Source organism: Lolium rigidum, chromosome 2 (assembly GCF_022539505.1).
Source record: "Lolium rigidum isolate FL_2022 chromosome 2, APGP_CSIRO_Lrig_0.1, whole genome shotgun sequence".
NCBI classification, from domain to species: domain Eukaryota; kingdom Viridiplantae; phylum Streptophyta; class Magnoliopsida; order Poales; family Poaceae; genus Lolium; species Lolium rigidum.
Window position 1 is genome coordinate 41,664,875 of NC_061509.1, and position 25,709 is coordinate 41,690,583.

Sequence of the window (25,709 nt, forward strand, 5' to 3'; positions counted from 1 at the left end):
GCGGCTATCTTCCTGCTTAACGAGCCCAAAAAATTTGATGAAAATTTTCAAAGTGGCCCAATTCTCTGGCAAAATTCCAACGCGGCTAACCGTAGCCACGAAATATCCCTTATATGACTATTTGGGTACCATGTTTTGCTTATGTGCATATCTTATGTGACTATGTTACTATGTTATGTATCTGTAATTATTGATGTATGTATTATATACAATTATATTTTGTCAAAATATTGATTTTTCCCCATTATTTAGCAAATCGGCTATATAGGTTTAGCCCGCTATAGCCTTTTGTAGCTTCAGAAATCGCCGCAGCTATAAGCTATAGCCCACTATTTTAACCAGAGATTCTTGGTAATATTTCTAAGTTTAACTCCTACTTTTGCCATTTCATTTTACTGTCCATTATACGCACAACAGAGAAAAAGATTCAAAGAAAGAAAACAACAGAGTAAGGTCTTAGTATTTGTTAACATTGAGATTCTTACTAGCTAATGTAGTAACCTGAAGGCAAACTTCCTTCCTTATATTTAACAATTTGTTCTTTATATATTTCTGAGACTGAACCGGAATTTTGCATGTTCTTGATATGCAATCAGACATTTTTTTTATTGTATGGGATGTTCAGGAGCAGTAATTGTCCACCAGATTAAATTATTTCTAATGAATTTTAAAATATAGAAGAAGTGTATGGAACAATGAATTTGGATATAATCCAGATAAGGGGCTGAACAAGTTTACCAGGTTACGATTTGCATCACTACATAGACATATGTTTTCCGAAAACCATGGTTGTAGTACAAACTGGTTGACGATACTACAATATATGCATTGCGCAAAAAATCTAGCAGATCTTGTTCGCGTCTTATCAATTTTTGGCCCATTGTTCTTTCATCTGTGTTGTTTGCCTAGGGAAATTGTGCAGGTACTGACATGCTGGATTGTTGGGTGCCTCCATGTATTTTCTTATATTTCGCCTGTTAATTTGCTTTGAGTGAAGCAACAACGATGTGGTGAGGCTAGAAGAGCACAATCCGCTGGAGACATTAACACCCTTTTTTTATTCTGTTAAAAAAATGTCTGGATTATTCCTGTAAATACGCGTAAAGCAACGTTTTGTGGCTTTTCCTGAACACTGCTCGGAGTTCAGGAGCCTCCGGAGGTCGAGTATTCTCAGAATTGTGTGCGTGATATCCTTCGAGTACTCTTTATATTTTTTTGCTTTCAGTTTTAGTACTTCATCCATAAGTTTGTTTTGTTTTGACAGATTCTTACCTAAATATTCCTTGTGTCTCGAGATCAAATTCATCGATCGTGTTCCATACCATTAAACATGAATGAGCATTTGAAGGCAGCAATAATTTTTTAAGAGGAACAATTAAGATGGCCTATTGATATGAAAAACAAAATGATGATATAACAAAGAACAGCATAGAAAAATTAACTTAGCCTTGGAAAAGAAACACTCGAGGCAACATGCTAATATCGACGACAAGTGCGGGCAAAGCGCGCTGGGCCCATCTACTCATCTAGTCTCTAACTATATCCCAACTCCATACTCTCACCGCCACCATCTCTTTTGGTGTCACCACTAACACTAATGTAGCAATGCAACAAGCTCAGCATCTTCACCACAACAACAAGGTCACATGCATGTTACTAGAAAAGAAGAAATAGGTCTACTAGAATTTAGCAAAATCCTCACAACTATCAAACTAAATAACAACGTTCCCAAAAAGTACTCATCACAACAACAACAAAAAGGAGATTTATGCCGAAGAACATTTTAACTGTTTAACTTGTTTAACTTCCCAGTTCCTCGACTTGGTTCAAGGAGCTTGGAAGCAGAAATTTAGTCCATGATAGCACAAGGTCATCACCAGCTTTTCTTTTGCAGTGTTAACTTTGTTCTTGGTAATATTCAACAACAGTAGAACAAGAAAACAGTAAAAGGCAAATAGAAGAGAAAATAAACTAAGAGAATGTGTAAAGGTGCCAAAACAGCTACTGATTACGTGAGAAAATTGTCAGTGTACAACTACAATGTAATCTTCTCCAACAGTATGCTGCAATGATTCCAAAATGAATTAACTTGAAGGCCACTATAAATGGAAGCTGCATGTTCATCTGCCTTTAGTGGCTTCTCTTTAGAGCTGAAAGGAAGCCGGACTTTGTTTTCTGGCGACCATCACCATCGGCTCTCACCTGTTTTGATTTTAAGTGATATCATAATAAACAGTAAAGAACAATGGAACAAACTGCGTGATTAATTTTGATAGTATTTCCAGCAAGACCAAGAGATACGAGGGCTGACCTCTTTGGAGAGTCTTTCGAAAATCTCCAGTATCTGGGAGAAGTCGGGCCTCTCGGCTGAATCTCTATGCCAACATTTTTGGAGCAGCTCGGTTAGCTTGGGGTGGGTATCTTTTGGAATTGTTGGCCTGATTCCCTGCAGAAATGCGCATGGGGATGATTAACATCTCTAGCAAATGAACATACAAAATCTAGAGTATTCTGCAACTTTTTGCAATGGGTTCCATCAAGTTCTCGACAAGAAAAAAGAACGGTCCCATCAGGTATACCCAGTTATCCAGTACACTTTATCACATGTAACTGCGGATCCAAGCAGAGGAGATGTAAATGCATGTTTACCTTCTGAACAACACCTATTGCTGCTTGGAGTGGTGTTAGGTAATCATAAGGGATCTGGGGAAATCAAAAGGGTATGACAATCAAATTAATTCTACAAACAAATATTAACTACTCCCTCCATCCCAAAATGTAAGGCGTCTAAGGATTGGTCAAAAGTCAAACCTTACTAACTTTGACCAAATATTTAGGAAAAAATATTTACATCTACAATATCGAATGGACACATTAAGAAAATATACTTTATGATGAATCTATTGATATTAATTTGGTATTGTAAATGTTCATATTTTTGTGTATAAATTTGGTCAAACTTAAAAAACATTGACTTTTAACTAATTATTAGACGCCTTACATTCCGGGACAGAGCGAGTACTTAAAACAGAACAGAAGTCTATTCATGCAAAATAATAATTATTGGAGTTACCTTGCCTGTCAGCAGCTCCCACACAACAATACCGAAGCTAAAAATATCTGCTTTGTGATCATACGGTTTGTGCTCTATAACCTGAATTTACGATTATACACATGTTACAGTAGACAAGAGAAAACAGTTTTGTTCTGATGTATATAAAACTATGAATACGATAACAAACCTCAGGTGCCATCCAACGATAAGTTCCAGTCTCTGCAGTCATCACTCCAGATTGATCTTTCACACGTGCAACACCAAAATCAGCAACCTTTACAACCTGAAAAGGTGTTCTTTTGTATTTTTAGAGTTTAACAATATATAAAGAAACACTATGCAAACTTTCTAATCAAATGAATAACATCATTTTGGAGAAACACCAACCTTATTTTCATCCATGAGAAGATTTGCAGTCTTAAGATCTCGGTGAATTATGTTGTTCTGATGCAGGTAGTTCATTCCTTTAGCGATGTCCGTTGCCACTCTGAGAATTTCTGGAAGCTTGAAAGAACTGTTCTTTTTATGGAGGTAGTCGTACACACTCCCTCCTGACATGAAATCTGAAACATGCACATATGCAAAATAAAGGGAAATGCTATTAGCAGTCTACTTCTGATCATGATAACAACTATAAACATCAATCCCATTGTAATATACCTGTTATAATATATAAGTTGGGCTGTCTTGTACATGCACCGATAAACTGCACAACATTCTTGTGACGAACCTTTCTGCAAGCATGGATTTACCAATAAACTACTTGTGTATAGTTATTAAAGTCTATATGCACATAAGTAATGTGAGGATTTGAAATCTCGAATACTGGAGCAAGTGCAACCAATGGGAGGTACAGAATTGTAACTGGATGCTTACAAAAGTTAACTAACCTCATAATGTATACTTCCTGCGCAAAATCTTGGTACATATCTGCGCTGATGCGCTCTGGTCTCACTACTTTAATGGCAACATCCTGACTGCAGTATGATCCACGGTACCTGAGAAAGCAAAGCATCAAATGACAACTGGTGGGGTTTGAAAGGTTCTATGGTTTTCAATTTACTGGAACTTACAGGTCACCATTAGATCCAGAAGCGACCTTGTTCCCAAACTTGAGCAGCTTCAGGTCTATTTCCCAAACATCTCCTCCATCTGTTGGTATTTTCACACTGGTGGATGGCACATTCTCTCCAACTTGCAGACCTTCTAGTGATAGTGGTGATGAGCTTGAAACCGGCCAAGCTTGTGCCTGTACACACAACCCAATTTTATAATGCCAAACATATGTTTGTTAAGATTGTTCAATCACTAATATCAATTTTTAATGTTTAGTTTTTTGCATATCGCACTTTGCATTTCCAGGTAAAATATTAATGGGCTGTGCCTTATTTTCTGGTAAATTGACACTTGTCCTGAAACCAAGCGTGAGATTGCATTTTGTACAGTTGGAAGTTTCCAACTTCACAAGGTCAGAGAGAATCTTGTACCTCAATACAGCGAAATTTCTCCAGTAACTTTTCTTGCAGCTGTTTAGTACCCTGGAAATGACAGCATATCAGTATGAAAAATGAGAACCAAAATGCTTATTAGAAAACTAATAACTGATTGCAATAAAATTAAGGAAAGAAAAACTATCTCTAATAAGATGGAAAGATAGCTATTTCATACCCCAAGACGCCAACCAGTGACAACGAACACATCCAATGAGTATCCATCAATTGTGGAAAATGCGTGTGCTTCTTGGATGTCAAGACCGAGCTCACCAAGCAAACAAGTCAGCTGTAAACACATAAATGGAGGTGTAAGTAATCCCTGAGCATAAGTGCTGGTCTCAAAGTGGTTTAGTATACAGTTCAAGTGATTTTGGTACAGCCTGCTGATTTCTAATTCCAATACAGATTGTTAGTTTTCAACTTATTTATTTTGAAAGAACCATTCATTTATGTCTGCCTCCCTGCTCTTAGTGGATACTTGCCTCTTCTGCATTTACTGAATTATTTGGTATGCTAACTGCATGTTGGTTGATTCTGTAAATGAAATTGCAATGCATTGGAAGCGCAGTTCTATTCAGATGGGCTTATGCTTGTCTCGACAAGTACGTTTACCTGACTTAGGAGCTTTGGCTTATCAGTTGTTGCAAAGGCTATCTCATGCATTGGCCTGAAAAATTTAGAACATAGAGATAATAACTAATTAACTAATAAAAAGGTATCCATTCATCCCTCCAACAAAAGCCAAAAGACGTTTGAAGAAACACCTGAACCGATAATGTTAATGAAGGTTTAATTTCCTAGTTTCCTAGTATCTTAAACAATTCTAGGAGCAGATATGCAACTAAATAGCAGCGTTTTTACATAGTTTTAAATCATAGATTGTATAAAGCCTTTCACCAGAACAGGAAATTCTGGCACAATGCGAGTCTGTAACACCAAATATTATTTTGAAACCGTTTGGCAGGGGAAAAAGCTGGATTTATTTTCAAGACCATGCATGAGCTGCATGTAAGTTCTTTAAGAATTTAAGATAGAAATAGTACAACGCCAAAACAAAGGGACAGCCAAAGAGTTCTACACCACCAAAGAAATGCAGCTTTATTAAATTTAAAACTATTTTAATGGAATACGAAGTTTGTATACAGCAAGTATTATCGCACACATGCACATATGTGTAAAAATCTCAAAACCCAAAGCACCAATGCGCGTGAACTGAAAAAGGGAAACTATGTACCTGGTAACGAGATGAACACTGTTATCATCATTAATATTGGTGCTACAAGCATCAGACTCGTTCGCTTCTAGCGCTAGCGCCTCTAGATTGGAGGAAGAACCGAATGCCGGAGGTGGATGGACCCTGAAGAATAGACATGCAACCACACCATAATTAGCATACATGCAAGAGCAGAGACCAGTCATAGGTAACTGAAACAGATTCAGAGATTGCACTCACATTTGACTAGCCAACTGGTCGGATGCAGCCATCTCCACCTTGGGATCGAAGGAATCATCCACATCACCGTCGATAATCCTAGACACCTGAAGAATCAGAATCAAACCCAGCAAGTTGATTCAGAAACCACGGAGAATCGCATGCAGAGATACTATATTTGGAGAACAAGAATCCCTTATATGGGCTTAAAGCCAAACAGATTCAGTGCAACATCACGGGATCTGCTCTGCCGGAATATGTCTGTTACCTGAACGACGCGCACCGCCAGGGCGGGCCGGCGCTGCGGGTCGCGCGCCTCCTCAAGCAGCCGCTGGTGCGTCACCACGTCCTCCGCTCTCTCCGCGTTCACATCCAGCGCGTACCTGCACGGGTGACGAACATGCATGAGCGGCGGCGGCGCCGGCAACTGGTGGTAGTGCCGAGCAACTGGGGTGGGTAGAGGAACTCACCTGGCGGGGAGACGGTGAAAGTGTGCCCAGAGCGCGTCCTGGAAGGCGGGGGATATCTCCTCCGCGCCGGCGGCGTCGGCGCGAAGGCGGGCGAGCACCTCGTTGTACACCTCAAGGCGGCGGCCCTGCTTGTCCGTACGCCGCCCCCCAGCGCCGATTTCCGGCTGCAGCGGCGGCGACGGCGATTCATCCACGGCCATATCAACGACCGATCGATCGATCCAGCAAGAAATCTGGGGGCGGGCGGCGCTCACGGGACGGCAGTGCTACTCCTGCCGCGCTGCTTGCATGGGGCGGTGGCGACTGCTCGCACGTGAAGAGGCGCGCGGCGAGAAGAAAAAGGCGAGAGCTTTATAGCGGTAGCCGATCGAGACGGACGGCCAACTCAGATCATCAGAGAACAAAGACGGGAAGCAAATTAGCAATGTACTACTACTATATTAGATCAGATTAGCAAACTAGCAATGCTTCTTTTGGGATCGGATTGGGATCCAATTGATTTGATTTGATTTGTGTTAGGAAAGGAAAGAAATTGAGAGACTTGATTTGTGTACGTTCGGGGAGGAAAGCAAAGATAGTGGGATGTGATTTGATTTGCGTGCGTGCCCCCTGATTTGCTCCCTGTTTATTAGAGTATATTGATTTAACAGGATTTGGTGGCATGGAGGATGGGTGATGATAAAAGAATGGGGAGACGAAGTCAGATGTGATGCGGAGAATGGAGGATGGGTACTTTACATGCACACCGTAAAGTATTTCTTGACCGACAATTCTAGAAAATAATTCCTTGGCAAATAAGTTATTACAAGGTAAAAAATAAATTATGTGAAAACTTGTTCTCTATTGCTAAAAAAAATATTAACGACCAAATAAATTGACTTACTCCACAAAATTACAACTCTATGGGCTTCTCAACATCTAGGGGGGTACTAATCGAATTGATCACCGGATTGTTGTGGAACCTAGAAGATGTGGCCCACATGGCATCGACTATGGCAGTGTATCGCTCTTTTTTAGCTTTGTCTCGACCCCTTTGGCGCCGCATTGAAATGTGAATATATATGGTCCTAAGATGGCTTATGTGCGATGTGAAACAATAGTACGTGTAAACATCCGTACCGGTGAATGTTGCGGTTCGACGGTTCACCGGTCAGACAATTGATGGCTTTCCATAACGCATTTTAATTACTTTTCATCATAAAATATCTTTTTTTATAAAAAAAGTTCTCCAATGTACGACAACGCGTCCTAGTCAATTGGTTTCTAATTCAACCCGGCATACATCACGCTTGAATTCAAGGTCTAAATCATGTCGAACACCGTAAGTCTATTCCGAAGCCTCGCGATACGGAGTCTTGCGACCTAGTCAGGTAAATTGGAATATGAGTCGATGGATAATTCATAGCCTAGTGGGCTTTGGATTTTGGGGGCCCTAAGCAGTCATCCACCTCGCTCCTTCCCATCGACGATCCTATGCTACAAGGTGAGGACGTCTCTACCGAAACCGATTTACTATGTTAAAAAACATATCTATTCATTTTATTGATCATGTTTGTCTCTAATATGTTCCATGGTTTTTGGGTACTAATCAAATATCTTCCATAATACGATACCTCCATGTTTTTCCTGGTTTTATCATGAGTTTGGTGAAAACCTTTTTGGTTCTCTACACAGGTGAAACGAAGTAATGTCTTTTATTTGTCAATCCGCCCCTATATATGCGAGTACTTGCTTTCCCATCTATTTTGTCTCTCCCCATAAATTGGTTCATCTCAGATAATTCCTATGGAGCTATTTCGCCTCTCTGCCGGATAATCGGTTGGTTTCATCCCAAATGGTTAGCCAATCTTGGTACATGCAATCTAAACACATACTTCAATCATGTCTATACATTTCAAACACTTCAACATCTTGGATCCGAGATACCCTTCACATCATGATAAGCTAAAGTAATCCATGGGCCAACTCGATATCTGAAATATCTACGGAAGCAATTAAATATTTTTCTCAGATTTGTTGCTCTATGTGTTTTTACTCAATTAGAAAGTCAAGTCCATGGATTGTTGCACTCCCTCTGTCTCATGAAATTTGGATGTATCTAGATACTAATTAAGTTTCATGAGACAGAGGAAATGCATATCCGTAAATAGACAAAAAGCTTGTAATGCCATCAAACCCTAGTCCCTTATCCATATATCCATATTATGGCTCTTTCCGATGCTTGGGAGCCATTTCGCCTCTTGCTGTAAATCCTCTTGCATCCCATAGGATACCCTCGGGAGCCATTTCGCCTTTCTCCCCGCAAAGCCACACACACTGTGCACTACTATTTAGAAAAGGTAAATGACAATAACACCCACCCTAAATAGACAAAAGCATGTAATACTGTCAAACCCTGGCCCTTATCCCTATGTCAATGTTATGGGTCTGCCCGATGCTCGGGAGCTATTTCGCCTTTCTCCCTGCAAAGCCACACACACTGCACTGCATGGCATGAATATTATATTTAGAAAAGGTAAATGATAATAACACCCACCCTAAATAGACAAAGGCATGTAATGTCGTCAAACCCTAGCCCCTTATCCCAATGTCCATGTTATTGCTCTCCCGATGCTCGCAGTGGCGGAGCCGAGGACATAAATCTTGTGCGATCAGTTTAAAGTTGTGTAGTCAGATACATGCATTTATATGATTTTTTGATTATTGTTTGCATGATTTCTTGCCTATGTACCTAAAAGCGAGTGTAGTCAATTGACAACACTGTTATAGTGTGGCTCCGCCACTGGATGCTCGAGAGCCATTTCACATCTCACTGTAAATCGAACTATGCCCTCGGAAACCATTTCTCCTATCTCCTCGCAATGCCAGCTAGTATCATCCCCAAACACTTTGCTCCCACTAGGTTCATCCAATATAGACACATAGTAGTTCAATCGTGTCTACATTAGGTAGCTTAATTTGTCCTGATCACTATTTCACGGTACTGACATCAAATTTTGAACCTAGATGCTGTCCACAGCATGATAAGCTAAACTAGTCTAATATGGGCCGATAGGATATCATAAACAATAGAAGGAAGCAAAAAACAAGAGCATCCCTGTTGCCATTTTAGGCTACTCCCTGCATAGAGTACTTGCCATTTTAGATAGCTGCTGCAGGTTGTAGAGTTTGACTTTGGGTGACACATTGGAACTAGCAGAGCTGAGACATGGAGACCCGCATGCGTGCGCGACTCGGTAGCCGTTGTCGATCCGCCGCGTCACATACACATGGACCAGATTAGCTCTATGTGGAATATGCTTTCCCTCACCGGTACACTACTCCTTAGATTAATCCATCCAAGAAGATGTGTCGGAACGAGGCAGGACGATTCCAGCGGCAGCCAGCTTCCACCAGCAACTAGCTACTTGCCGCTAGTTTATCATTGACCTGGACGAGCGATCGGTAGTACTTAGGCCTGCTGGTTAATTAATATGCTAATTAGGGTTTATGCCAAAGGTTTGTACGGCCATTGGAGAAGGCATATCCTATTGGCAGCCGTAGATACTCTTTATGTTCAATGTATTAGTTCATCGTGGATTTGGACAGTCTTTGCGGTGTAATTTGTTATCTTACTTTTCACGACACTAGGCATATATTATTCTTCGAGTACTCTTACGTCCCAGTCGATCAAATGTTAAATTCGTTCATATATAGCCCTCAAATTGGACCACGGTGCCTGAATAACTTGTTACAAATATACATTACATTGCTTATTTAACTACTTGCTGAAAATATAAATGCATATGCGTTCCAAAACAGAAATCTCTTTAAGCGTTCCTGATATATATATATATTTTGGAAAAGTGCTTCCTCTTCATATCGATGTGAAGGTGTTCCTACGTTTCCCCCTTCATATCGACTTCACCAAGGAAATTAAATACCTAGTATTGTTTAATTAAATAACTCTATCTTCTTTATACTCACATCATCTCGATTTGGGAATGTGAAAAATGTACATTAATAAGTGGATTGGGTGAGAAAAAAAGTTTTCTTACATTAATTTGTGTAGATTTTTTTGTTGCAAAACATGTTTTTGAGGTATTTTAATCTCATGTGCTCCATCAGCCTGAGTTTGTAACCCCTAAATGTATTTTAAGCAAAGTTCTCACTAGTTTGATAAATAATGTATGAGTAATAGTACATCACAAAAATATACCATTGCATTCACTTTTTTAAAATCAATATATAAATAATATAACAAATAACTTAAATTTTAGTTAACCAAATTGATAGTCCACAAAATGTAAAATATGGGTAGCCCTTATGAAACCAGGGCTGAGGAGGAGTGCGGACAAACGGTTTACAAGCTCTCTTTTTTATTTAACTATTCACTATATATACTTAGGTTTTCACTTTTATCACTTCGATTTTATGTAGCCTAAAATATAAAGTAGTTTTTTACATGCTTCCTTATAGTATACATCACTCACTACCTCCAGGACTTTTTTTTTATCATGTCTGATATGATTTAGAAATTTTAAGAATGAAAGGCTTCTGTGAGCTTGTCCTCCATTTGCAGTTTCCAGCCGGAGGAGCTACTAGTTTGAGCCTACTCGTCCATTCCTTTGACATGGAAAAGAAGAGAGCGAGTGCATGCCGACGTGGCGCCCGTACGCGTCTGCATGCAGGGCTCGTTCTGAAGTTAGTATCTGGTGCCGGCAGCTCTCAGTGAGTGCGCATGCGTCGCTCCTCCTGGAGCGGCTCGGGCGGAGCCCAGACCACCACCACCTAGCCGCCCCCTCCCCTGGGTCCTCCCCCGCCGCCGCTGGTGGATGCCGCCGGGCAAAGCCCGTGCGGTGGCCGGTGGCGGCGGGTCTTCTCCCGACGATGCGAGATCCTCCCTCGATGGCGCCGGCCGAGCCCAAGCGGGCGTTTGGTTGGTGCGGGTGAAGCCGGCCGCGCCCAAGCGGGCGTCGGTGCGGGCGAGGCCGACGCGGCCAAGCGGCCGTTGGCGCGGCGAGGCCGGCCGCGCTCACGCGGGAGTCGGAGTGGTTGTGCGCCGGGGCGGCGGGCCCGAGGCTGCGGTGGCGGTCGCCGGCGGGTGAGGCTGCTGCTCAGCGCGGACGGCGTCGGCGCGGGTAGTACGGCCTCGCCCAAGCGGGCGCCGGTGCGGAAGTGGGACGGGGCGCGGCGGTTCTCGGCGGGCCGATGGAGGTCGGCAGCTGCGGCGTGTGCTGCTTTGCGCCTGGCCGCGCGGGCCCGATTGGGCCGGATCTGGGCAGCTCGGGCCACGGCTTTTCCGTGGTGGCGCGATACACTTCTCCGGCTGCTTCCAGTCATGGTGGAGCGGATGGCCAAGCGGTCCTTGCTCCGGATCCGGAGCTGCGGCGGCTGAGGCGGTTTGCGGGCTGCCGGGCTGACGGCTGGAAGTATGTGCGGTGCACACAGGCTCTTGGTTGCCGGCGGAGGTGCTGGTCATGAAGGCGTCTTTCGATGGTGCTCCGGAGAGGTATGTGGAGCAGTTGGGTGTGACCGAGGTGTGCCGGAACTCAGGTTCCGGCGAGATGCGCGATTCTCCGGATGAAAATCTTGCTCGACTCCCGTCAGTGCTGGTGACGACGTCACTGTTGGGTGTCGTTTGCCTTGTTGAAGGCGTCACTGAGGAGATCGTGCACCTCTCCCACTCTTGGTTCTTGTCTTTGGGTGAAAACCTAAATCCGCTTGTCGGATTGGCGATGGCGGCATCCCCGATGTCGCGACTTTGTTGGAAGCATCGTTTTGGAGACTTAGTACCGATGGGAGCACATGGACTGCGGTCAAGCGGTTGGCCGGGCACTATCAATGGCGGACGTTCTTGGAGTCTGTGGTGATCGTGGGTTGCCCCGTGGTGGCGAGAGCAAGAGCACTCTCGACATGCAGACGGCGTCAGACGAGTCCTGTTTCCGCCCTCTCAAGACCAGAGCGGCACATGCCGCCTCCCTTCGGTTATGTCTTCTCTCTCTGGTGTTGTTGAAGCCGACGAACAAGCTCGTGGCAAATGTGATCGATGCAACATGATTGGAGTGACCTTGGTGCTGTTGCAATGAAGTCGAAGTCGTCCCATCGTAAGCACGATGGATGATGTTCGGTGACGCTGCTTGCCTCGGTGGTGTGCTTTTTATGTTTGTTTCGCTCCTAACCTTCCTTCCTTGCGTCCTTTATGTCTAGCGGTGCTTTTGTTGATGTAAAGGTTTTCGCTCGGTTTTCCTTCAATAAACTGAGCAATTTTTGGTCTCTGTACCTTTTCTTCTAATGCAATGAACACAGCAGCTCTCCTGCTGTTATTCAAAAAAAAAAGTGAGTGCGCATCTTCCAGGGGAGGTCACTCCTCCATCAAAGCTTGATCGCCTCTGCTCACTCCACCTGGAATGCTATCGATTCTCAGTACGGCCGAGAGAAAACAAGCTAGTCCGGTCGTCATCGCTGACGCATAATTATGCCATCCATCCCGGCACAAAATCAGCCCGAACTTAAACCTTGGCATCGTACTACGGTGACACACACGCACGCACCCTCTCTCATTCCGTCATGGTATGGAATTGATAAAGCACCAGCTTCCCTTTTTCTTTTTAAAAGGGAAATCGATGATGCACAATTCTTTTCTGTTTTTTTTAGTTTGTGATCTCTCAATACATTGAGCTCGATGTAGGCGAATAGTACTAAAAAAAGAGCTCAATATAAAGGAGATATGCATTGATGGGCCAGGTCTTGTCCAGGAGCTCTCGCTGGGCCTCCACAGAGATAAGTATTGTATGGCAACCAGGTTCTGGCCCAATACTAAGTATGTTAGGCTTGGGCCGATTGATGGAAAGCTACAGCCTACAGAACATTTCCATCTATGTAAACCATTGCTCTAAAAAAAAGCACAATTCATCTAAAAAACATGACTATGTACAATTTAACCCGTTTGACATATGTGTGTTTCATAAAAGAGGGAATATTCATTTAGTAGGAGGCGACGTTCCCGTCGACAGCGAGGTATCTGTGGTGACTTTGTCAATTTCAAGATCCACTCCACCGTATGCGTGTGCACGTACATTTAGTAGGAGGCGACGTTTCTTGCATGATGGAACAAAAAAAAGAATATACTTGATTCTTACCTAAGTCTTAAGTCGCGAATATTCACGCGAGCGCACGCGCTAGTGTGGTGCAACCCTATGTGTGTCTCTACCATTTTAGATGTTACAAAAGAGCTCTCCTTATAAGTTGCTCCAAACCTTCTTCCCTTAGCAATGTGGGACTAAAGATTGGTCATGTCTCCACCACCTCTAGTATGTATAGTTATTTCCTGAAACTGGACTGGGTCATGGCCCATTATTCACGTTGATGGACTGAATTGGGCGGACCACACACCTACCATTATTACTACACATTGGCCTGCTGGGAGGATGAGAATGTATGGAATATTTTAATGGTCATGCATGCAACCTTCGATGGGTCATGAATGCGCAACGCTGAGCTCCTGAACACTGTGGCGTCCGTGCTGGTGGTCCGTTTCGTTGCATGGTACCTCTACGCCACTTACTCTACCTATGTGTTCGACCAATTACGAGACTACCATGAGTCACTTTTTGTCGGACCAAATTTGTTGAGAAAAGTGGTCGCGAGCATCTGTTTGTGTCGCCGCGCGCACATATTTTGTCTGCGCGATAGTTTGCGTCTGGGTGTGCGCTCCCCAGGGCGACCCATTTTTTGATTTGCAAAGAAAGTAGTACACTCAAACTATACAAAGTAGTTCTAGAAGCCTAGACTACTTGCTGCATCACGGGCCAGCTTCTCCGCCGCCTCCCGTGCGGCCGCTAGGGCTCGGTGCGCCGTCGCGTCCTCTAGCAGGCACTGCCACAGCCTCGCGTTGGCAGCGTCGTCCTTGAGCGTCTCGAAGGACTCAACTAACGCCCTCTGTTCCGTCGCATTCTCCTCCAGGGTAGGCGCATCACATGGGCGGACACATGTGTATTCATGGGTATGCAGGTGAATACCCAAAATTTTGACAAATTTTTTAAATTATTTGAAATATCCATCAGCGCTTGTTTACTTTGTGTAGAAATCTATGCTTCTTTGGACATAAGGACGTGTAGGCTTTGCTGGTTAGAGTAGTTGCATGGTGCACCGATGGTCATGAGATCAAATGGTACTTGCCACTGTTTTTTAGTACGTTTTCTTTTATTTTTGAATACCCATTGTTAAAAGCTTGTGCCCGCCCATGGCGCATCAGGGTCATCGAAAGACCATGAGATGTCGGAGTCGGCATCCTCTGCGGCTGCGGCGGCCGCCACCCTGCGATGTTCCATCTCGGCGTCGAACCCCGCATGGACCGCCCGCTCCTCCTCTGCTTCCTCCTCCGCGAGAGCCAGGGCCTCATCTACCGCGTCAAGACCGAGCACGTCTTCGTCAACGGCAACTAGAGATCATCGTCGGCCGCCGCACCTACAGATCACGGTGAGGTATCATGGGGACGATTTTTTTTGTTGTGAAAATGGGTTAGCAGCCGTGTACAATTAGGTTTCATTGCGCAGTTTTTGTAAAATCTATTATGTTTGTAGTTGAATTGCACCGAGGAACTCAAAACTAGTAGTTTATTTCTCTCACAAAATTCAGTTTCAAGTTTATCTGTTTGTATTTACGGGGATCTGATCTACGCGATATGGAACGCTAGTGAAACCGAGTTTTTTGGGCCCTCTGTACTCGTGATTTTACGGGTTAAAGATGTTAGGCATCTGGTAGAGGTGCTCTAAGTCACGTCGTAGTAGTGGAGTACAAGCTTTGAAGGAATCGATACACACTCACGTGGAGCGGTAGCTAGGTAACGCATATAGGTTGGGGCTGAAATTTCAAACCCAAGGTCAGGAAAGGGGTGCTTCTAGCGCTGCTAATGGGCGCTGTTCGAGAGAAGGTACGTATCTTCGCCTGGAAACCCGTGTATAATGGGCTGGCGATAGAGGATAACAAACTTCGACGCCATATGAAGGTTTCGGGCCGGTGCCGTATTTGCGATTATGAGCTAGAGGACGTGGATCATGCTCTTTTCCGTTGCCCCCATGGCGCAAGTGTGGTCGCTCCCGAACCTGCGACGGGTGATTGGGAAGCATGGCTCTGGACTGGAGGAGCTCATCTTAGCAGCACCCACGGGCACATGCAGACATATACTCATGATCGCATGGCGTGCATGGTTTGCAAGAAATGAGGTCACCCATGAGAAGCCGCTACGAGCCATAGAGGGTTCACGGCGGTTCCTGTGCAGCTACGTCAATTCTTTGGACTATCTTCGGAAGCTATCGACTGAAGAGATCTTGAAAGGGAAGCAGCCCGTGCAGAAGGAGCTGCCGGGGAGTCATGGTCGAGTGGAAGAGGTAAAGAGTCAGCCGAAGCTGGACATTGCGTGGGAGAAGCCTCGCACTGGTACGGTCAAGCTCAACGTTGATGGATCCTTCATGGAGCAGGCGGGTGGTGCAGGTGCTGGCATGATCCTCAGAGATGCGGAGGGAAGGATCGTCTTCTCAGCCTGCCGGACCCTCCACCACTGCGGCTCGGCGTTGGAGGCGGAGCTAGGGGCGTGTATGCAAGGCATTGCCCTTGCTCTACAGCAAACCCAAGCTTAGGTCACCTCGTGTCCAAGGTTAGATCGCTATGCATGGGCCATCAGGTGGGTTTTGTCAAGATCCCTCGCTCTCAAAATAAGGCTAGTGATGCTTTAGCTAGATTTCGTAGAGTTTATGATACCACAGCTGTATGGCTTGGGTCTGGGCCGGATGAGATCATGGAGATCATCCTTGCTGATTGTATTGTTACTGTTTGAGTAAGACAATCTTTTTCCCCCACAAAAAAAAAGCAGTAGCTAGGTAGGCAAAGCAGTGGCAAAGTATACATGATATTCTTTGTACGTGTGCGCTCGGGCGGGAAACTAGGTAGTAGGTAGCTCGTAGTAGGCGGGGCGGGAAAAGCAAAAGGAAACTAGCATGCTTGATCATCATTGTGGTGGATTCTTAACTGGCTAGCTATCCTGAAGCAAATAATGGAGTGTAAAAAAAAGATCCATTTCTGAAAAAAAGAAAATCTTAAAAAAGAAAGGTACTAGTTAAGCTAACTAATACTACCTCCATCCAAAATTAAGTGTCTTAGTTTTACCTAAGGTCGAATGTATCTAGATAAATTTTAGCTGCCGTATCTAGGGAAAAAAAAAAGCCGAGACACTTGTATTTGGAGGGAGGGAGTACCTTTCTTTGGTAAAGAAAAAAAATTATAGAGGTTTTTGTATCTACTATTGAATAAAGATTTTCTTACAAGTCGATTCGATTCGCCATGCATGAGCTGGGCACGTGAATCGATCACGCATGCACATGGGTAGGAGCAGGACGCGTTTCAGTGAGTCGTACGTGTTGAGGCTGGTCGAGAGGTATAGGAACTGGTTTTGCCTAGATATATAGTGCAATAAATAGCTTAAAAGCAGTATTATGCAATATAAGATTAGCTTAAAAGCAGTATAGTCCAAATACAGTTGTTAGAGCAAAAGTACATATTTTTACGAGAAATCCACCGATCTATTAATAATCGTCAACAGTAGTACAAATAGCTTGAAAATTAAAGAAAATTACAAATTGGTACTTGGATCTCCTAGCGACGACTATAGACACTAGAACGAGCCGAAGACGCGCCACTGTCCTTGCCCCTCTATCGCCGGAGTCAGGCAAAGCTTGTCGTAGTAGAGCTTATTGTAGTAAACAAACTTCGCCATGCTAAGGTCCCAAAGGACAAGCCCACTAGAGTAGTAACCATCGTCAATAATGACAACTGTAGATCGAAAGAGACTGGCATGAAACCAAACTAACAACCACGAAAACCGATCGGATCCCAGGTGATCCGACGGACACACAACTCCACGCACCTTCCGTCAGCGCTAGATGCACCACCGGAGCGAGGATAGGGCGGGGAGGACATTATTCTGACTTGAGGATCGATGTAGCCGCCGCATCACCATCCCAAAAAAAAGAGACCAAAAAGCAAACTAAATTAAGAACGAAAACTCTACGCTGGCGAGGGACCGTAGTCCGCCATACCTCCAAGGCCCCAAGGCCACCGGAAGCGGAGCGGACCAGTGGTATCGCCGGCGAGAAGGACGAAATCGTAGATGGGTTTTATGGTTTTCTGCCGCCTCCTGGTTATTTCCTGCACGTAGACCAAAAATATATTATTGAACAATATTTTAACAGTGTATTAAAACAAGTTTCCCTTATTAGTACACACCCACTAGATAGTTACAAATCACTTTATAATTTAGAGTGCGTAGCAAGATGCAAAACACGGCGGAAAAGCTAGCAACGCTAGGGTAGCTAGCACTTCGATATAACATGCATAAGTCACATATATAGTAGTAACCTACAAAATGAACGGAGCTAATACACACTAACGTGGAGTAGTAGCTTGCTAGGAAAAGCAGAGGCAATGCACTAGAGTGCAGCGCTTGATTTTTGGCCTACCTGTGCATGCGGGCGGGAAATTAGGTATAGTAGCTAGCTCGTACGACGACGGGCGGGAAAAGCAGAAGGCTGTATTTGACACTAGCTAAATGATCATGCTGTGGGATGTGTTCAGTTAGCTAGAAATAAATTGTACCGCAAATAATTGAGTGTAAAAAAGGCCATTTTTGGATTTTCCTAAGAAATCAAATGTACTAGTAAATATTATTAGCCAATGCAAGTTTAATATTATTAGCCAATGTAGTATAAGTTAACTAACAAACTCTAGAATTATTCTTTTTTATGTCTTACCCATTTTTGAATTTTCGAATTCTTCTTGTTTTTCTTAAAGAAAAACTCTGGAATTTTGGAGGTTTTTCTTGACTAGTAGGCGTATTTTAGTGTTTGGAACAGAGCATGTACTATACTCTAATCTAATACTCCAGTCGATGGATCTTTCTATTCAGACTAGGAAAGCTAGTTTTATCAGCTTGGCCTTTTTTGTGCATGCATGATCGATCGACGGATTCATAGGTTGAACCAAAATCACGATCGATCGGTCCTTTTCTTCTCCTTGTCTCTCACGCCCGCTATATACTGTATGCGCTGCTGGATGCCATGCGTCTGCATGCACATGCATGGGTAGGACACGTTTCATTAGCTAGCTACGTGTTCATTCTCCCCAAGGCTGCAGTACGTGTACCAAGTGCGTGCCAAGATTCCCATGCATTGTTTAGTTCCGATTATAGAGATCTATCAGCAAGAAGGGTCTTATACAGTGGAATTGTAGTTGCAGCAGAGCTATACCTGGCCATGGGCAACCCGGCCCGGCCCGAAATTCCCGGACCAAGCCCGACCCGACCATGCCTGTGGGCCGGGCCTGGGCCAGATTTTTGGCCCGATGGTCAGCATGGGCCGGGCCTAGGCCAGATTTTTGCGCGATTTAAGAAAGCGGCCCGGCCCGAGGCCCGCGGCCCGATGGGCTTTCCTTCTGATGGGTCGGGCTTGGGCCAAGATTTCCGGCTCGACGGTCGGGCCGGGCCGGGCCTGGGCCGGGCCTGGGCCGAGATTTTCCGCATCGGGCCTTGGTCGACCCGGCCCGAGGCCCGGCCCAGCCCGAGAAATGCTCAGGTATAAGCAGAGCTATTATTAGTACCCAAAGATTATACGATTTATGACCCAAATTCCTATCTGGAAACATAGTCAACGGTAATGCTAGACTTACGGAAAACATTTACGGGAACACACTTACGGGATTTGGTGGAGGCAAAGAATTGGTTCGGATTTTTCCCTTTCCTTGTTTTTAGGATCGTGAACCACACACAAAGCCAACACGTCAGCCCATAGAAGAGAGCCCGTAAGATTTTTTTCGTAGATGTAGGATTATCGCATAGTCAACCGCCCGCGCCATTAGTTGCCATAGTTCTAGTAGCTTCCACGTTGGCAGCCGCACTACGAGAACCCACATCCCGACACACCTCTCTTTCACGCCGCAGTTCCTCTCCACCTCACGAATCTCAGCCGCCGCCGCCATGGGCGGACGCAGCGTCCCTACCGCCCGGCGCTTGCCCGGGCTCCGGTCGCTTTCGCTTCTTGCGCGAAGTCTGAGTTTACCGAGAAAAGCCAAGAACGCGAGGGCAAAAACATCGAGTTGTTGGGCCTTGCCCGGGGCAGGAGGACAAGCATCTTGGCCACCACGCGAAGGAAACATACTAGCAAGCGAATCCAACCTTTCAGCGCTTCGAATGGAAACAGAGCAACGATACCCAGAGTCTTCGGTTCCCCAACCACACCACCGCAAACCCCGAAACCCTTGACCGGTTGCTAGCCCGCTCAGGCGCCAGCGGCCGACCCCAATCCCACCCAGCCCTAGATGGCCAATGCCAACAACGATAGAGAATGGAGGAAGGAAACCCGGGAGGTGGAGCGATTCTGGCGCCGGGCTAGGCAGCAGCGGCAGCCAGGCCCCACCGCATCTGGCAGCAGCAAGCGCTGACGAACATTGGAATATGTTGTGAACGTGTATCAGTGTTTCCGCATTAAAACTATTGAGAAAACAGGATTAGCTCCAAATAATGCTTATATTTGACTGGGAAAAAATGTAGTTGCTTTGTGACCCGCCCAGGCTTGGAAAAATTGCTGGGTCCACCTCTGGCCGCTGCCGTACATCGACGGCGACAACCACGGCGGCTACGCGTTCCGACTCTCCTCGGCCGTCGGCTCCCACCGGCAGGCCTCGTCGAGTTGCCGCAGGCCTCGCCGAGCCATCCACGCTCGCCATCCCCGTCTCTCGCCACCGTCCTTGTCTAGGTTCCGAAAACCATCGCGGGCACCACAGCACCCGCCCACCCCGTTGCGTCCCATCTCGCAGTCGCCGACTCTGGATCACCTTGAACGCCTCGCCTCCTCTGGTGAAGGTCACCGACACCACCGTGCCCTGCAGCTGGTCCGTCTCGGGGGCGAAGAGCTTCTGTAGGTAGAGCACGGCGGAGGCCGCGGCGACGATCGTGTCCACGACAGCGTGCCCGCGTTGTCCCGTACGTGACGGTGGCCGTGAAGAGGCCCCGGCCTTGACCCGACGACGCCAGCCGGGAGGTCCGCGTCGACGTGCATCGCGAAGATTGATGGCGTCCACATCGTCCAGGACCTCCTGCAGCGCGTGGTACCCGCCAGCGTGGCCCTCCTCCGCCGGCTGGAACAGCAGCTTCACCGTGCCCGTGAGGCCGTCCTTGCGGGACTGCAGCAGCTTGGCGGCGCCCCAGGCCGGAGCATGGCCACGTGAGCTTCGTGCCCGCACACGCGTGCATCTTGCCGTCTTCCTTGCTGTTGAACTCCCATTCTACCATCTCCTGCATAGGCCAGTGGGAATCGATTTGTCAACGAATCCTACCACTAATTAAGATGGAATTTCTATCCGCAAAACAAGTGGTCTAGTGAGACGCACCTTTTCTGTTGGCAGTCCATATCAGTATCGTCTAGAATCACTTTGCTTTGGCAGTCATCTGTCAAATTACTATATCTGTTCTGTTGGTACTACTACAATGTCTGCATGATCGATCCGAGATCCGTATCGGCACGGTGCCGTTGCGAGACCGTATAGGGAATCACAATGTCTGCATGATCGATCCGAGATCCCTACAGTCAACTCTCTTATCCATTCTCGCGAATCTATAGCCGCAACATAAAGAAGGCACATTGCTAAATTGGGGTGATTTTGCATTCGATGGTGTCTAGCCACAGTGCCAGACTTACCTGAAGAGTAGCGAAACTTAAACTTTAGTATTTTCTATGTACTCTATCTCGATGACTACTTGCCTAATGATTACGGCCTAGTTAGCTCCATGTCAGCCCAGAGCACGAACACGGCACCAGGGCCGGCACCGCCGACAATGGTGGCGACGAGGCACAAAAATTAAACAAAACAATCGGGCACCACTCATGTGAGCGTGACGTCTCATCCTCCTTGGCGCCACGAGAGGCAACCGCGGAGCTAACCGCGGAGGCCGGCGGCGAGGCGGTGGCGGAGGTCGGGAAGGAGGTCGCCGGGGAGGGCATGCAGCTGGTGCCAGAGGCTGGGCTCGCCGGCGACGCGCTCATGCAGGCCGGGGCGGTCGCCGGCGCCGAGGCGCTCGGGGTGCTCGTGGGCTTGTCCGTCGTCAATGGCATCCTCAAGCCAGAGGTCTAGGTAGAGAGGAATGGGTCGTCCCCGTAGCACCTTTTTGGCTAATGCGATGTTTGGGTTTAGTGCTTAAATGGCTATCCCGTTATTTGTTCATGGCTTTTGTGGTGTAATATGAGTAAGTTTTATGTAGTGATGGATGCTAATGGTTCCACTATGTTCTGAATGCAACAAAATCATACAAATTGTTTCGATAAAAATTCCGCACGGAAGAACCAACTTGGCTCTGGAGCATGTCTAAAACCAGAAGGGAATCTCTCCCTCTCTTCTAAGAGCATGTCTAACAGGCCCCTTATAACCCGCCCACCCCGTAAACTTCCGGCGGGATACGGGGCAGGCGCGGTTTGGGCCGTCTAGCAGGCCCCGTATTTGGCCGACCCGTTTCGGCGGAATACGGCCCCAAGGAAATCCGCCCCACCGCCCCCTACCTATACCGGGCGAAGGTGCGAGTGAGGGGTTAACCCCTCACTCGCAACCCTAGCTCCGCCGTGCGCCGCCGCCTCCCCAGTTAGCTCCGGCGAGAAATCCCGCCCACCCCAGCTCCGCATTTCACCCCAGCTCTGGCATGGACGCACGCCGCCGCAGTACCGCCTCGCCGGCGAGCGGATCGAAGCGATCCCGCTCGCCGGACACCGTCGAGGATGTGTGGCGTCTCCAATGCAAGCGTTCCGCCGCCGGGAGCTAACTGATAGACCTGTATGGGCAGCCCGTCCATGTCAGCCCAGAGCACGAACACGGCACCAGGGCCGGCACCGCCGACAATGGTGGCGACGAGGCCGGTGCACGCGACGGGACATGTGTATGGAACGCCGAGGGTGTCGATCTCGCCCGCGCAGGAGCGCAGATATGCGGTGCTCTTGGAAGGCCAGCTCCGGGTGCTGGTGGATCCGCCGCCGTAGGCCTTGCACCCACGCCGCGAACCCGGCGCCCCTGGCATTGCGGTGGCAGCCTCATCCTCCGCTGATGATGGTCGGCTTGGTTGTTTGTGGCGTTTTTATCCCACATCAAGCACCGTCGGCGAGTTGGGGAGACATGGCGGTGAGTAATAAAAGAGTATTAATTTACCTAGGTTTTCCTGCAGATGTATAGTTTGAATTTAGATTATGATGGCCCAACGGAGTTAAACCTAGTTTAGCAAATACTCCCTTTGTTTCATATTACTCCGTATATAAAATCTGGTCAAAGTTAAATTCCAGGATGCTTAATAGATGTGTAAAAAGTGTATTATTATATAGAAAATAAAAATAAAATAATTAGTGTAGTATCATATCATTATATTTGACTATATATATTGATATTTTATCACAGATTGTTCGTAAAAAATTACAAAGTTTGACTGTGACCGAACCTTGTATACGGGTAATATGGTTCAACAAAAAAATTAATATTAAAATAATTTTTAATACTTTTTGGGAGGAAAGCGTACGGATGCAGACCGTCTATCCATAAAGCATGAGATCATTTACGTGGTCTATCTTCACATGTAACCTAGTCCATCCGATTCAACACGTACCAACCAAATACGTGTACCTTGGCGTTGATTGGTCTCCTAGACTACGAATGGATAATGATTCAAATAACTGACGAGAAACTTGAGCAGGCGATTCCCTACAGTCTCCCACCTAAAATGTGTACTATGTTCCTCCGCTAAGCCAAGTTGTCCTTCCATATTCTCGCGTCCATCCAGGCTATATACCTTCTCGCTTCCTACCATTGCATGCTCGCCTTCCCGGTCAGTCGGAAGTACCCCCTCTAGCACTAATCGGTCTAGGCTACCGACCACGAGCTGAGTGTTGTTACTACATGGAGTTAATGGTTCTTGCAGGCATCTAGCCATAATAAAGAAACTAAAGAGGGCAAGGAGTCCATAAGGTAACCAAACATTCATGGGTACTCTTTGCCTTTTAATCTCATGTGCTCCATTCTCCCTTACATGAATGCTTCAATAACAGCGAAACAATTTGTTTCAATAATCAGATTTGACCGAGAATTTTGGATAGCTAGCTCAAGACCTTTTTTGCATGCTATTTCTTCTGCTTCAGCTACAAAGGCAGAAGAGTATCATGCATCACGCTCCAACGGTGTGACCTAAAAGGACCGATGCATCCGTTTACCAAATTTAGGTCGTGAATGTGTCGGGCTGGACAACACGCGTTCTCCTAGGCCCTCCAGCTAGCCACTAGCCAACACATGCTCCATCGTTTAAATTTATGTTCGTGGCGTGACCCAAACGGACAGAATCAGGACGAGATGGTCAATATTGGCCGGGTCACGCCGCTAGAGATGGCCTAAGAGCATCTCCACCGATGCCCCCCAATTAGGCGCCGACATAGAAGTATGGGGGGAGTCGGCACTTCATCCTCCATTTGTGGGTGTTGCTCCCACGCCGGCGGCCCCGATAGGATTTTTTAGACAAACTAAATATTTTCTTGTAGTTTCATTTTCATGTTAGTTAGGATGGAGGAATGAATAATTTTCTAGCAGAGCGAATCCGGGTTCGCTTCGCGGGCAGTAAAATTAACACCATTCATTCCTCGATTCTGGATGACATGTGAAATCGTCTTCAACTCTAGCCTACTGGCCGGCCGGCTCTACGGATAGGTGGACAATCGCCCGCTGCTGCGCCCTTGCGTCACTAATTGGAGTAAAAAAAATGAAGTAATTTGAATAGGAGCTATTTACCCCATCCTTACATTTAGTAAAAATGAAGTGCTAGGTTCGTTTTGAAAGCTTCGAAAAAATAGCCTTCGGTGGCTCCCGTCGCCTCCCCGTGGGCGACCGGGGCACCCCGGCCTCCCCACCCTCTCCCCCCCTTTCCCCTCCTTCCCCCACCGCCGCCGCCGGCGGGAGCCGCCGGGCAAAGCCCGGGCGGTGCTGGCGGCGGCGGTTTTCTCCTCTCCCGTGCGCTTGGGAGGCCCGACGGGGCGGGCTCGACCGGGCGACGTTGGAGAGCGCCGGCTCCGGCCCGGGACGGCGCGGATCTCGCCGTGGCTGGCGGCGGGCGGGCGGTCGCGGCGGTGGTGCCCAGCGCCTCGCCAGGCGACGATCCCGCGTCCATGGTGGCGGCGGCTGATCTGGGCCCGCGGGCCTAGATCTGGGCTTGTCGGGCCCGACCGTTTTTGGGTTGCTCTCTGTTCGTGTTTGTACGCAGAGGCCTCCTCGGCCATCTTCCGTCGCGGCTGGGGTCGCGCTCGGACTGGACCGGCGGCGCCGGTTTTGGCGATCTGCCCGCTCGGGCTTGTCGGAGCTTGGTTGAGCTTCCGGCGGTGGGGCGGCATTGGGGTGTCGTCCCGCCTTTACGGAGTCGGCTGGGGCGACGTCCTTGCTAGCTATCCGGGACGAGGTCCTTGGGCCGGCTCGGTTCTGCAGCTACTCCGGCGGGCTGCGGTCGCTCTCCCTCCGACCAACGTGGTTGTGCTTGTGCAGGTGTGCTCGCGCGCTGGGGATGGTGGACATCGGGTGCCGCCAATCTAGGGTCTTGGACGTCTAGATCTGGGTCTGGCCGATACCTCTGCCAGCTAGCACGTGGTTCCTGCGGATGAGTTGAGTTGGGGCTAGCTCATAGTGTGACTTAGGTTGGAGGCGCGGCGGTGATCTCCTCCTTGTTCGCTCTACGTCCTCGCGACGGCGTCCAGAATTTCTATCTAGGTTTGGACCTCGGCGAAAGCAGCACATGGTTCTGACCTGTGCCGGCGACGGCGTCACCTGCGGGTGTCGTTACCTTGTTGAAGGCGTCCCGATGATGGTCCTCCTGTTCGAGATGATGGACTCCATCCCTCCGCTTCAATCTGCGCCTCTTGGAGGCCTCGCTTCGTGTAAGCTTCTCTAGTAGTGTCTTGTGGAGCACTGTGTGACCTCCCGCTGGTGTCGCAGCCCTCCCGCAACGTCGGCCTGGCTGCATTTACACGGTTTGCTGCGGTAGCTGATTTCCTTCCTAGCGCCTTGGGGGGCTTTGCTAGGTCGGCGTCTAGTCGTAGCTCTTGCCGGTGTGCCTATCCCAATGCCAGGGGATGATGTTGTGTGTTTGGTCTGGACCTAGCCCGAGCTCCATGGGTGGTGGTACTCGGGTCTGGGTGAAAACTTTGCAGGTCCTTCCCTGCCGACGA

The 25,709-nt window shown here is 47.1% G+C and overlaps 1 protein-coding gene and 1 pseudogene across 3 annotated transcripts in view; both read right to left on the reverse strand.

Moving 5' to 3' along the window:
- Positions 1-1,765: 1,765 nt before the first annotated feature.
- Positions 1,766-25,709, reverse strand: part of LOC124691651 (serine/threonine-protein kinase STY46-like) — a 39,037-nt gene continuing 15,093 nt past the window's right edge. Inside the window, exons 1-16 of one of the 3 annotated variants that reach the window (XM_047224927.1) lie at positions 6,451-6,757; positions 6,249-6,363; positions 6,002-6,087; positions 5,783-5,905; positions 5,161-5,215; positions 4,724-4,834; positions 4,543-4,593; positions 4,129-4,304; positions 3,946-4,053; positions 3,716-3,789; positions 3,443-3,618; positions 3,243-3,338; positions 3,074-3,154; positions 2,650-2,703; positions 2,312-2,446; positions 1,766-2,202 (exon numbers count right to left, since the gene is read on the reverse strand). In XM_047224927.1, coding sequence (XP_047080883.1) covers positions 2,131-2,202; positions 2,312-2,446; positions 2,650-2,703; positions 3,074-3,154; positions 3,243-3,338; positions 3,443-3,618; positions 3,716-3,789; positions 3,946-4,053; positions 4,129-4,304; positions 4,543-4,593; positions 4,724-4,834; positions 5,161-5,215; positions 5,783-5,905; positions 6,002-6,087; positions 6,249-6,363; positions 6,451-6,650 — 1,713 coding nt within the window. In that variant the 5' untranslated portion in view covers positions 6,651-6,757 and the 3' untranslated portion in view covers positions 1,766-2,130. Of the gene's footprint in view, positions 2,203-2,311; positions 2,447-2,649; positions 2,704-3,073; positions 3,155-3,242; positions 3,339-3,442; positions 3,619-3,715; positions 3,790-3,945; positions 4,054-4,128; positions 4,305-4,542; positions 4,594-4,723; positions 4,835-5,160; positions 5,216-5,782; positions 5,906-6,001; positions 6,088-6,248; positions 6,364-6,450; positions 6,758-25,709 lie in introns of those variants that run through there. The other 2 variants (XM_047224926.1, XM_047224925.1) reach the window with 2 other exon arrangements.
- On the reverse strand, positions 17,102-25,377 carry LOC124692557 (annotated as a pseudogene).